General features: G+C 47.0%; 1 protein-coding gene across 1 annotated transcript in view; it reads left to right on the top strand.

Moving 5' to 3' along the window:
* The window catches only part of Rps6kc1 (ribosomal protein S6 kinase C1), a 114,195-nt gene that overhangs the window by 91,522 nt on the left and 8,956 nt on the right, over positions 1-13,717 (top strand). Inside the window, exons 11-13 of the mRNA XM_051148378.1 lie at positions 9,288-9,853; positions 11,443-11,527; positions 11,632-11,687. Coding sequence (XP_051004335.1) covers positions 9,288-9,853; positions 11,443-11,527; positions 11,632-11,687 — 707 coding nt within the window. The remainder of the gene's footprint in view (positions 1-9,287; positions 9,854-11,442; positions 11,528-11,631; positions 11,688-13,717) is intronic.

Genomic DNA, 13,717 nt, shown 5'->3' with positions numbered 1-13,717 from the left:
TGCTTGTTACGCATTCTCATCCCAGCCCCGGAGCCCCGCCCTGCAGGTGACGTCTACAGGGTCATTCGCTTGTCGCTCCTGATGTGAGAACACACAACATCTGTCATGCTTCTGGCTGGCTTCATGGTGTCAGGCCCCAGCTCCACTCTTGTTTGACCCACTTGGAAGTTGGGTGTTGTTTCTTAGTGCTGAATTTGAGGAGTCTGTGTGTGTTTGGGTACCAGGCCATGGCTTGTGCTCACTTTGTCTTTGGCAGAGCAGATGCTTTTTAATTTTTACAACACCGGTTTTTTTCATGACTTTGTGTGCTGGCTGCTGGAGCGGAGGGAAGCGCAGTTGAGAAAATGGCCTCCTTAAGATCAACTTCTAGACAAGCCTGCAGTGCATTTTCTGGTCTTCCTAGGCACCACTCATTCATATATACATATAGGCAAAGCACCCATACACATACATAAAATAAATGCAGATCTAAAAAAAAAACGGAATTAATACAAACTGAGTCTCCAGTTGCCATTTTGAGCTCCATTTAGAAGATGCTTTTGATACCATTTTATTTATTTATTTTTCTAAAAATTATTTTGTATATATTTCCAACTGTGGTTGAAAGATTTAAAAAAAAGAACATTATATATTGATGAATTTACATTAAGATGCATATGTTTTTGAGATTCAGTATTACAGTTGAGCAGACACCACAGTGCTGTGTGTGGTGGCAGCTAAATGTGGCTGTCACCTTAAGCAGGTGACTGTGTGTCCTGCCCCCCTCCAGACTAGCCTAGAATTTGCAGCCTACTTGCCTTAGCTTCCTAAGTGCTTGCAAATCCATTTTCCAAGCACCAAGATACCTACCTTTCAGTGGCAACAACATGATTGTTAGTGTTTCTTAGAAGATAAGCTACTCTGGAAAACATTTGCTTTATTTTTAGCCATTTATTACAATTAAAAATGTTAATCTCTAAAAAAATTATGGTGAGCACCATAAGCTGTTTGAACAGTGGTTCGCTGGGGCATGTATGCCCAGTACAGTACTGTAACAGGCACATGCCACCACACATGGAGAGGTGCTCTGAGTCTTCACACATCAGGTTTTTAACTGGTATTTTGTGGATTTTGTTAAACTTGTCTCAGTCTCAGAGTGTACTTTCCTGGGGGAGTGTTTGGACTTTACGTGCTCAAGAGAGAGGCCTTTGCTAGCACAAACTGTTTGTGACTGTGTGAACCTTATGCCTTTATTATGATTACTCATAAGCTGGGCAGACAACCAAAGTCTTACATTTCGGCTTACTCAGAACAGGGTTATTTTCAATAAGATTGGTTTTCAGTATGATCAGCCTTGTAGTAAAGAGAAAACCCATCACACATGGCTGAGAACAGCCCCTTGGCAGTGGTGCTGCTCTTGCCCTTCATGCGGCTGTTGCAATGGCAGTGACCTTGGGTGCCTTCTGTGTGAATGCTAACCCCCAGTGGTGAGTGTTTTCTGGGAGCTTGCCCGTTGCCTGCCTCTGGCTTCATCATCTCCCTTCTGCTGACTCAGGCAGTATTTCTTAGTCTCTTATCTCTGGGCTTTGATGCGTGTGTTCGGAAGGTGGCCACCGTGACTCTGGGAGCAGCAGATGGCGAACCTTCAGGCCGCCACCAGCTACACTGGAGCTAAGTTGGGAGTTCATGTGTGATGAAGAGTCAGAAGTGCACATGAAAGCTTTCACCGCCTAAATACCTTCTAATTAGGAAATTAGCATACGAAAACCTTTGCAGCTGCCTGGGCATTTAAAGAAAATGAAATTAGTTGTTTTCTTAGAAATTCAGCTATTTACCAGTTCCATCTCTCATTGCTGTGCCTCCCAATAGCTCTTTCCCTGTTGTCCCAGTTTGATTTTGGCAGCAGCCGAGCAAGGCAGTAGCTAGGTGATTAGGGTGACAGAGGAGCCTTTAGAAGGCACAGATGTTTGTACACTTTAGATTAAGGTATTTTGAGTTTTAATCACTAAGACTTTGTAAATCTTGAGTGCTAACGTCACTCAGTTCTGGTAGATCTGATTTGCCTCTTTCTACTTTGGAAGATATTTCTGGATTAAATAATGCTTGAAAAACTCAGCCTGCTTTAAGCCTGCTCTTCTTTGTGTGACAGAGCTGATGACTTGTGACTGCAGTTCACAGGCAGCCTCTGCAGGTTATGTGTTTATGCCGGGAAGTTCTGGTACACAGAAAATTTGAATCCGTCTAAAGAAATTTAGAAATACTGTGCATAAGTCCTAGACGTCTGGTGCATTGGTTACTGAAACAGCGCCTTAGGAGGAGGCAAGAATGGCCTGGCCTGGAGTTGCGTAACTTCCGTTCTCATCAGAGAACTTCTGGGAAGGCAAAGGTGATTGGCCGCCTTTACGGCGTGCTCCTCCTGCGTCGTTTCCGGTTGAGTACCCCACCCCCCCCACCCCGCCGCCCCCATCTCTAGGTTTCAGCATTGTGGACCCTGTTTGAGCACCATCATGTCTTGTGACGCGTGGAGGGTTGGTGTCAAAGGTGACCTGCCCATTTTCTGTAGGGGAGTTTTGTAAGTGGTGCTTTGGAACAGTAGGCATGGGGCTAACAGTCATGCAGATGGCATCAGCGCAGATGTGAAAGGGCTTCCGGTAGCAGCAGGGCTGCGGACCTGGATAGGGCCCTCCCATGCAGCTGCAGCACAAACCACGTGGATGTCCGTAATCCATGCTTCCATGGTTCTTAAAGAGCACGCACACTACTCTCGCAGTGTTATCAATGACTGCAGGTGCACAGTTGAGAAAGACGGCATGGAAGATTTCACTGACAACCCCTACAGCCTCCCAGCCCCCCAAACAGTAACAGCCCAGACAGGGCGTGGCCTCCACGGGAGATGACTTCCGGCTGGGATCTGGGAGAGGAAGGACTCAGCTCCTTCTAGGAGGCTGGCCACCGAGAGCTTGACCACGCCCCCAGTGTTGAGTATATAGACAACACTAATAAGGCCTTTTTTTCTTTCTTTTTCTTTCTTTCTTTCTTTCTTTCTTTCTTTCTTTCTTTCTTTCTTTCTTTCTTTCTTTCTTTCTTTCTTTCTTTCTTTCCATTCTTTTCCTCCTCCTCCTCCTCCTCCTTCTTCTTCTTGTTTTTGTTGTTTGTTTGTTTGGTTTTGGTTTTTCGAGACAGGGTTTCTCTGTGTAATAGCCCTGGCTGTCCTAGACTCAATTTGTAGACCAGGCTGGCTTTGAAATCACAGAGATCCTCTGCCTCCCAAATACTGAGATTAAAGGTGTGTGTCACTATGCCTGGCCTTTTAGACTTTTTCTTTTTTGCTGGGGCAGGTAACAAGGAAGTGTGGGAGGACGGTGAATGTGATAGGGGTACATGATGTGAAATCCCCAAAGAATCAGTAAAAGTATTATGTTGGGGGAAAAAAGAACACAAACTGAGGTGGTTTAGATCGTGGAGAGCACGTGGTCACCGTCATGTTACCAGGCAGCCAAGTTTTGGTGTTGCTGATTTGCTGCAGAGAGCCCTCTGCAAGTGTTTTAGTGTTGCCAACAGAAATCACTACAAATCGGCCAGTGTGATCTGTTTTCTTTTTCTTTTCTTTTTTGTTTTTTGAGACAGGGTCTCTCTGTGTAGCCCTGGCTGTCCTTAACTCACTTTGTAGACCAGGCTGGCCTTGAACTCACAGAGATCCACCTGCCTCTGCCTCCCCAGTGCTGGGAATAAAGGCGTGCGCCACCACCACGCCCACCTGTGGATTATTTTCAAAAGAGAATATAGCAAATAGCGCCATCTTCTCAACAAAACTGTGAGATATATGGTTTGTAAATTTCCTGTAGTTTGTTTATTGTTCTTTCTTTCTGAGGTGTGTGAGGGCACGTGCGCTCCAGCGGTGTAACTTGATGGATGCTGACTCAGATCATACCCAGCCAACAACATAAGTAGCAACATGGTGACACAGTTCAGGGCTGGGTTGTGTTTGCCCAACTTGATGATCCTGAGGCTGTCATAAACATATGGAGTCATACAAATCACTACCAAAAAGGAGGCAAGCATTTCCCTCCAAGTTATTTGGTTAAATCTTCAGACTTACAGACTTGTGATATCAATATTCAAATTAAATGTCTAAAAAGATTCGGGACTAGACAATAGCTACCCTCCCTCCATAGCTTGTCTCACCCTTTCACTTTTCACTGTGGTGGTGGTGGTGGTGGTGGTACTGGTGGTGGTGGTATGTGTGTCTTCTCTTCAGATTTTGTTTTCTTAGATATTGTTTTACAATTATCTGTCTTATCAGTAGGCCTGGCTAGTGATCAATCAAGACACTGACACTTGTTATATTTTAAAATAGCCTTAGTTCACCTGGGGTAGGGCAGATAGTAATCCTCTAAACTACCTCCCATAGTGGGGCAGCCATGGCATCCCTGCCCCAATCCCACGCCATCTGTTTTCAATAACTTTTATCAAGTTACCTCCCATCCATAATCCCAAATACTTGCTAATGTTCTTCATCTGGGCTGAATCTCCATCCACGCCGGCCATGTGCTTCTCTTCCATCTAACCCATGTGGTCTTCCTCTCCTCCTTGGGTCTCTCTCCCTCCTCCTCATGGTGATCTTTCTTCTTTTCCTTGGTCTTCCCAGGATCTCCCCCCCCCCCCACTTTAAAACCATCACTTGATGCCCCAGACCCCTCCCAGTGTTTGCCAGGTGCGCTGCATGTATGTGACGGTTAGCTAGATCTTTCCGCTCTGGCGTATAGCCCTGTCACCACCTGGGACTTTTCCTTCTGTTACAAAAGAAGAGTAGGCAAGGGTCATGGTCCTGGTGGAAGTGAAGCACGGATGAACTTGGTCAATGACGTAAGCCCCTCTCCTCCATTCCCCACTCCCTCAAGTAGTTGTCTGTATTACTTCAGGCGAAGTTGGAATAATGTTAGGCCATATGCTGATATAGTGTGGATATGTAAGTGTGAAAAATGAAAGAGAGAAGTATGTTAATTGTGTTCTTTCAATAAGATATGCTGTCCACGGTAATTATTTCATGACAGTGTTAGTAATAGTACTTGTTTTATCATGAAATAAAAGATGGTTTTAGGAGCCTATTATTGGGAAGACAATTGTATCAAATTAGTACAAATTAGAGTTTTGTCTTTACAAAGGTGAGCAAACCCATAAGCAGTTTTTAAATTGCGCTTGAGTCTACAAATGAACAAATTCAGTTTGAGGGTTAAAGACGTTGTTATTTTGTCCTTTATGCTGACAGCTTCATTACTGATTGGCCTGCTGTTGGCATTAAAAACATGTCTGGCTCCTTATGATCTGTGTGCGTGCAGCTAGGATAGTGATACCATACCACTGTTCATTAAGGGCTCACTTCAGTGAGGCTGCAGCGTGCAAACGTGAAGAGATACAGATGTGAAATGCAGCCGTTTCTCTTTGTGTACAGCCGTATGGCTAATAATTTCCAAGTGGCTGAAGCTCTTGTTAACAGGAGTGCTGTCGTGTTAAGAATGGCACTATAAATAACTTTAAGAATGGAAGTTGAAGGTGCTTCTTTTAAAGACTATTGTTAACTAAACATTATTGCCAAACAGATGGAGAGCACTCACCAGCCTGATGTTTTTAGGTCTAATTATATTATCACCAGCCCTGTACGGCTCAGTTGAAGAGGTGTACCCAGAGGCCAATTTATAATCATTTAGGCAACACCTGTTTGGGAGAAATTGCCAGTCAAAGGGCACATTTAAAAAAGAATCACATATGTTCTTGTGTTTATTACCTCAATGTGAACATTGTTGAGTTGCAAGCAAACTTGGTTGGAGAAGAAATCAGGCATCCTCCTGCCGCTTTCCTGCCATGCTTGTCCATCCTAACCTGGCCTTCTGTGAGATCTGCTTCATGCTTCGTGGCTGAGTGAGACTAGCAGAGGACCCCCACTCGCCCCGCCCCCTGGCTGAGTGAGACTAGCAGAGGACCCCCACTCGCCCCGCCCCCTGGCTGAGTGAGACTAGCAGAGGACCCCCACTCGCCCCGCCCCCTGGCTGAGTGAGACTAGCAGAGGGCCCCCACTCGCCCCGCCCCCCAGTTCCTGCAGGTATATTCTCTTCTGACAGGCGGGCACATTCTGGTAAGAAGAAGTTCACCGGCCTCACCTTTTACCTGGAGAGAGATTTTCCATTTCATGTGGATGTGTCTTTGCAAACACGATTGGCTCTCTGGGGAGTGACGTAAAGAGTGGTAAGTTGATGTAAAACCAGATGAGATGCTAGGAGCACGGATGCCTGCACAGAGCCCACGGCTGTCCATGGAGGATACCGCTGGGTGACTGACCTTCAGACTCAGGGATATGAGTGGAGTGTACTTCCATGCTGTGGAGGTCGGGTTGGGGAAGATCTGTCACTCCCATGTTTCACTCCTGGTTTATACACATCAGCCTGGCTTCTGTCTCGAGCAGTTGACTGACGGTGACCTGTGATTTCCTGCTGCTTTCCCCAGTGTTTTTTCTCAGTCCTTCATAGTGGCTCCTGTTCTCTGTCTCTCACGCCGGAGTCACTCTTTTTTTGTAGCGTCCTTCTTGTTGTTGCTTTTAAAGCCTCCTACAGTATTCCAAGTCTGTGTAGCTTTCTAAATTCCATAATATTGTTTGCACGTGTTCAGGGCAGACTAGCAGTGGGAGAGGAGGCACCTGGAGCTGCTTGGCTGCGTTCAGGGTTCACCCTTCTCTTTTGACAGGGTCGGTTAGCATTTCACAGTTGTTTTCGTACCTTCGGAACCAGCTGAGTAGAGATGTCCACTAGTTTGGGACTGAGCATTCCACGAGTGACCTCCCTGAAGCCTGTTGTGGAAGGGAATTCCAGTGGGGCCCTTCTCAGGCCGTGAGGCTGTGGGGAGTGTTCAAATACAAGTCCTTGGTCTTGACTTCTTTTTCAAGCTCCATTCATACTTTCTCTCTTTTTAGACTTGAACCTGCTAGCTGTGTGCCTAGGGCTTTCTTTTTCTTTTTCTTTTCTTTTAAAAAGATTTATTTATTTATTTATTATGTATACAGTGCTCTGCCTGCATGTATGCCTACAGGCCAGAAGAGGGCACCAGATCTCATCATAGATGGTTGTGTGCCATCCTGTGGTTGCTGGGAATTGAACTCAGGACCTCTGGAAGAGCAGTCAGTGCTCTTAACCTCTGAGGCATCTCTCCATTTCTACCCTACTGCCACCATAGACAATCATGGCAGCCTTAGCTATCTGAAGACACTAACTATGTTATGTTAAAGTTATGTAAGTCAGAGGCATGACACAAGCCCCATGGGCTAACACCCAGGACCTGCCTCTGTGTGCACTCATGCTGTTAACAGGCTGCATGGCCTCTGCAGTTGTAGGAATGAGCTGTCTCCTTGCCTGGAGGACTCAGGCTTTCTCTGAGCTCCTAGAGGTGCCTGTGTGGGTAGGTCTTCATCCTAGGCAAACAGTCCCTCTCACACTAGAAAGACCTCCTCCTACCATGTCACTCTGTGCTTCTATTCCTTTTGTCAGGAGATAGTCTTTGCCTTTAAAAGTTCATGTGATTCAACATAGCCCATCCAGACAATGCAGGTGATCTGTAAGCTCTATCTGTGAAGTCCTTTCTACTATAGTACAGTCCACTCACAGATTCTGAAGTTGAGTGTGAGCATCTTTGGGGCCCATGACACTGTCTGTGACATGCCCATATGGAGTTTGACATCTTGTTAGGAGATGACAAATGAAAAAATAAAATCAGATTGAAGAATTTGAGATGCCGTAATAGACATTAGTACCACCTAAAATGGGAGGACAAAGAAAGAGCCATCTGTATTAATGAGAGAGAGAGGGAGAAAGGGGGGGGGGAGAAGGAGAGGGAGGTTTGAGTTGAATATAGAAAGATGAGTAGTTGTCTGAGAAGTGGCTGGGGCGCGTGATGGCACTCATGACCTGGGTGTCCTTTTGTAAGATCATCTCAGACAGGGTCTCATCCATGGTGGCCACTGCCACCATCTCTCATCATAGCCTCGTGCCCAGAGCCGTAATACCATCAATGTGTGGAATAGGATCAGACGCTGAGAGGGTTCACATCGAGTACCCATGGTGGACACAGTAAATGCTTAAAGTGAGGCAGGTGAGGAAGCAGGAGGTGCTTGGAAAAGCTTGGGGTGCAGTTGGCTTGTTGACTTGGCTGCTGGTTCTGAGGTGGAGAATTGGGTTTGGGAACTCAACAGGACATCAGGAAGTGTCTGTGTGAATAACAGTCAATTACAGCCCAGGGTGACATAACTAGTGCAGTGAGGTGCCCAGGGCGCTGAGAGGACAACAGCAACGCTCTGTAACGCCCATGTCTAAGATAGGACTTGCCATCTGCAGCATCACCTCCCCACCCCTGCTCTCTGCTCACTGTGCTTCTGTCTCCAAGCTGAGCAGGCCTGGCCTGCTGTCCTTCCTCCAGTGGGACCACTGGCTGCTGTCAGGAGCTTTCTGAGGGGAAAAGTCCTGTTTGCGGTGTTTGTTCATTTTTGTGGTATAAATTCCCCCCAGTGTGAGGCTATGGTTGTTTGTTGGCTAAAGTAGCTCATTTGAAAGGTGGTAACAGACACTCATTGGTTTGCAAAGCCACACATACTTGCTAATTGGTCTTTGTGGCCTATCTCTGCCACAGTGTTGAGCAACAGTAAGCCACAAAATGTTGTAGGATTTGCCCTGTTTCCTTCTCCTAGGGTGGCAGGGATGGCATTCCTGTGTGTGGGACATCCTTAGGAGTTGGGTCTCTTCTTACAGAGAAGTGAGAGAGTGACACAATTGAACACACAAAAGAAGTGTTGCCAGGTACTTTAAGAGTTGACCACAGAGCTGTGCTGTGACCTGGGGGCCTGACAGGAAGCCATTCTTTTCTGTTGGGAAGAGCTGGTTTCTGGTTGTATTGGGAGCATTAGTGGGAGGGGTTGAGGATGCAGTCAGCAGGTTTGCCCTTGGTGGGGATTGGAGCTCCGGGCTGGAGCAGGGGAAGCATGTCCAGCTCGCCGTGTAGCGCACATTCAATCAACTGCTAATAGCAAATGAGCTGAGGCTCCTATTTGCAAGAACTTACTTAACATCATAAAAACTTGAAGCCACAGACATTTGACAGGAGAGGCATCCCTTCTAGGTTTATAGGCCATGGCAGCCTACCATCCTGCTTCCATTTAGTCAACACCAAAGGCTTGGTCAGGGCAACCTCCAAGAGCAGGAGACCGGGCCCTCCCCTGTCATGTCTTCAGAGTGCCGTGGTATTGGCCCCATCCCCTGTCATGTCTTCAGAGTGCTGTGGCACTGGCCCCATCCCCTGTCGTGTCTTCAAAGCGCTGTGGCACTGGCCCCATCCCGTCATGTCTTCAGAGCGCCGTGGCACTGGCCCCATCCCGTCATGTCTTCAGAGCGCCGTGGCACTGGCCCCATCCCCTGTCATGTCTTCAGAGCGCCGTGGCACTGGCCCATCCCTGTCATGTCTTCAGAGCGCCGTGGCATTGGCCCCATCCCCTGTCATGTCTTCAGAGCGCGTGGCACTGGCCCCATCCCCTGTCATGTCTTCAGAGCGCCGTGGCACTGGCCCCATCCCCTGTCATGTCTTCAGAGCGCCGTGGCACTGGCCCCATCCCCTGTCATGTCTTCAGAGCGCCGTGGCATTGACCCCATCCCCTGTCGTGTCTTCAGAGCGCCGTGGCACTGGCCCCATCCCCTGTCATATCTTCAGAGCGCCGTGGCACTGGCCCCATCCCCTGTCATGTTTTCAGAGCGCCGTGGCACTGGCCCACCACATTAAACCAGCGTCAGCCACGATCTCAGCTCTGAGCCACAGAAAGGAAGATGGCAGAAGGGAAACAAGTGTAACGTGGAGAACCAGGAAGAGGAGGAAGGCAAGCCACACACAGCGGAAGTAAGCGAGGGGGGAGCTCTGCCACAGATAATCTCCAACATGAATAATCCACACTGGGTAATAGAATATTGACCATAATTACATTCATCCTACTGACCTTGTTCTAAATTATTATGGATTATTACTACGCAAGTTATTTTGTTCCACACCAGAGGTGGCTGTATTTCGCTATCAGATGACATGACCTCTAATTCAATAATGCCTGTAATGCGCTGGTATCCTCGGATAAAAGCTGTCTATAATGTCTGAACAAAGGTGAATTAGTTATCCAATTCACACACGCAATTAACTCTCTTAATACCTGCGAGCCCGTGGAGCCCCTCTGAATTTCCTATTAAACACTGCGTGAGGGGGTCTTCCCTCCTTGTATGGTTATCCTGTGCAGGCTTCATAACAACAGCATTAGACTTTCCTGCCCCCACCAAAAATCTTGCATTAGTTATCACAACAGACCTCATTCCAGAAGGCAGCGCCTCTTTTTCCTGAGAAAAAGGTATTAAATTCAAATGTTATGCCTACTAGTAAAATGTCATACTTCATTCGCAACATAAAAGTAAGGACACCTTTATGAAGAGTGGAAAATAATTTAAATTTTCTTCATTATTTTAAGAACTCCTGCTTAAACACCAACAGGCAATCTATATCATGTGAATTTATATTTACATGTTGTAGTCACCTAAATAAAAAGATTTATTTAAATTCCAGTGTGAACAGGCCACACCACACCAGCAGAGCACCTTGTGCCACCTGTTCCCTGAGGCGGCCGAAGGCAGAGCCCATGCCTCTGCTTTGTGCTCATGTGCGATGCCAATGGCCGTGTTCGTGAGACTCACATCAGAGAACGAAGCAATGTCAAATGTTAAGCAAACACCCTTGCCTGCCCTCTGAAGGAAGCAATTAATTAATTCTGCAGGGGATGCTTTTTTAGTCATCTAGAGTAAGTACAGCTTTTTAGTGCAGACAAGGGAGCAGAATTAAATCTCTAAATAAAGCCCAGCTCTCTCAACATGCACTCACAGTAAAGTTCCCGCGTCAGTTAATTTCATAGCACAGTGCACACATTAGGATGCCCAGCAGTTCAGGGGAAAGAAGCTGGCTGGTTACCTGGGTTTTCCATATCCCTCAAAACTCAGAGCAAGGAGGCTGAGCAGGAACGGAGACACAGGTTGTCTCTGTGCTTAGGAACCGACACAGGCAGCACAGCATCGCGGACACGAGCATGCAGGACAGGGGGAACTCGTCATGCCCACCACACGGCCAACCCACCTTGGGCATGCTGCAGCACAAGGAACACTGACTCCTCCGAGATGATGTACGTGTGCAGACACACCATGTTGGGCACGCCGCGGGGGATGATGGTCTTTCGGCTCCTGCTGCACTCACTGCTTTTCCTTAGACCCTGACAGAGAACAAAAAGGTCAGTTGTACCCACAGTTGCCTTTGGAGCCTGCTGTGCTCAGTATTTATCAACCAAACTAATCTATCCGAGTTACTCGGGGCTTCAGAGAAACCACTCATCTGCTGCTCTGTGCCCCTCAGTCCCCAGAGGCTCTGCTGATGGCAGCTGGCGTGACTCCAGACAACAGAAGATGCCACAAAGCTGCCATTAAAATCAATTACGTGGGTCAGTGTTTTTATTAGCGATGCTCTCAAACTAAGTCATCAGGATGACACACGGTTATTTCTCTGCGACCTCTAAGTTTCATTTTCCTTGTGTCTATCTTTAAGGCAGCAGCCAGGCCAAGTTACACTCTCCAGACAGCAGATGTGTCCTGGAGGAAGCAGTAACTTTTAAATTATTTTCCAAAACACTAACAACTAATCTCCAAAAGGACAAGATCTGTGCAGGCTCTGGTGTTACCCTCTGATTTTAAAAGCTAGGTACATGACACTGGGTGTGGTGGCGTGGAATGTTCACCTTCCATGTCATGTGACCTTCTGTCCTGATCAGCAGGAGGAAGTGGGTGCTAAAGGCAAGACTCCCTTTGGATTCCACGGGACTGTATAATCAGGACATATTTAGAATATATGCTATCATACACCATTCCAAAAACAATATGAAAACTGAAATTATTCACTTAATTATGTACTGAATTTGCACCAAAGGACAGACCAGGACACAGTTATCTCCTGAGTACCCGCGGAAATTTTCCGTGCTTAGGGGCTGTAATGACAGCCCAAGCGAGCCCTGTGTGATCATTACAGAGCAGAAGAGCATGTCTGAAACACTCAGTTCTTGAATGCCTTCAGATTGCATACTCTTTTACATAGAACTCTTGAAATGGAATCTATACCATGTGAAAGACAGAAGCATAAAAAAGAAAGAAATAGATCACCATAACATAAAACAGTCAAGTGTCATGCAAAAATATTTTTCCTTTTAAAAGCATGATTTTTTGAAATCAATTTTTAAGTTCACTAAACATACAAATGCTACTTACTTTTAAAATGAATGTCTGTTCTGTCCTTGTATCCATTACAAGCAAAACCTATGTAAAAGATAAGCAAATACCTTTAAAAAATATATTAAGACGTTAACGCTTTAATTTGAGAGGCTGAGTTGGGGTGATTCTTCCCAAAATTCTAATTTCTGAATAGACTTTTTTAAAAAATATAAATCAAAGGATCCAAACAGCCTTGTCCAAATAGATTTTATTACAATTTCCTTTTCTAAAAATGCTGCAGCATAGAAACATCACTATGCTTTCTGGATTTATTTTTAAAATATGTTTCTTAAAGGTACAGGGCATTGCCAGGTACAGTGCACATGCAGCTGGTGCAACCGTTAGCCGGTGGCAAAGGACAGTGAGAACAAGACTAGCATGGAGGTTCTAGGGCAGCCTTGACGGCAGGGAAACCTCGAAACAAGGTGCTGGAGGTGGTGGAGGTAGGGGTGGTAGAGGTAGTGGTAGAGGTGGTGGTGATGGTGGAAGTGGTGGGGGGGGGGTGGTAGAGGTGGTCGTGGAGGTGGTGGTGGTCGTGGACGTGGTGGAGGTGGTGGTGGTGGAGGTGGAGGTGGTGGTAGAGGTGGTGGTGGAGGTGGTGGAGGTGGTGGAGGTGGTGGTGGTGGAGGTGGTGGTGGAGGTGGAGGTGGTGGTGGAGGTGGTGGTGGTGGAGGTGGTGGTGGTGGTGGAGGTGGTGGACGGTGGTGGTGTTGTTTGGAGGTGGTGGTGGAGGTGGATGGTGAGGTGGTGGTGGTGGAGTGGTGTGGTGTGGTGGTCGGTGGACGTGGTGGAGGTGGTGGGTGGGTGGTGGAGGTGAGGGTGGTGGGTGGGTGGAGGTGGTGGTGGTGGGAGGGTTGGTTGGAGGTGTGGTGGGGTGTGGAGGTGGAGGTGGATGGGTGGAAGGTGGGGTGGTGGAGGTGGTGGTGGTCGTGGACGTGGTGGAGGTGGTGGTGGAGGTGGTGGTGGTGGAGGTGGTGGAGGTGGTGGTGGTGGTGGAGGTGGAGGTGGCGGATTGGGAAGTGGACAGTCAAAGAACTTTCTCACGGGCTGGAGAGACAGCTCAGCGGTTAATAGCACTGACTGCTTGCTCTTCCAGAGGTCCTGAGTTCAATTCCCAGCTACCACACAGTGGCTCACAAGCATCTACTATCTATAATGTGATCTGATGACCTCTTTGGCCTGCCGGTGTACATGAAGACAGAGTACTGAATAAATAATAATAAATAAATAAATCTTCAAAAAATAAAAAGAACTCTCTCACATAGTAGAGAAGTCATTTTATTAAAATTGAAGCACGGTTCAACTCCTCTCAACTCTCTTAGCAACCCACACTGACATCTAGGGCCTCTCAGGCACCCTTCTGGTGCTGT

The sequence above is a fragment of the Acomys russatus genome, chromosome 6, assembly GCF_903995435.1.
Source record: "Acomys russatus chromosome 6, mAcoRus1.1, whole genome shotgun sequence".
Taxonomy (NCBI): Eukaryota; Metazoa; Chordata; class Mammalia; order Rodentia; family Muridae; genus Acomys; species Acomys russatus.
Note: the sequence above shows the minus strand (reverse complement) of the source record. Positions and strands in the feature narration are given on the sequence as shown.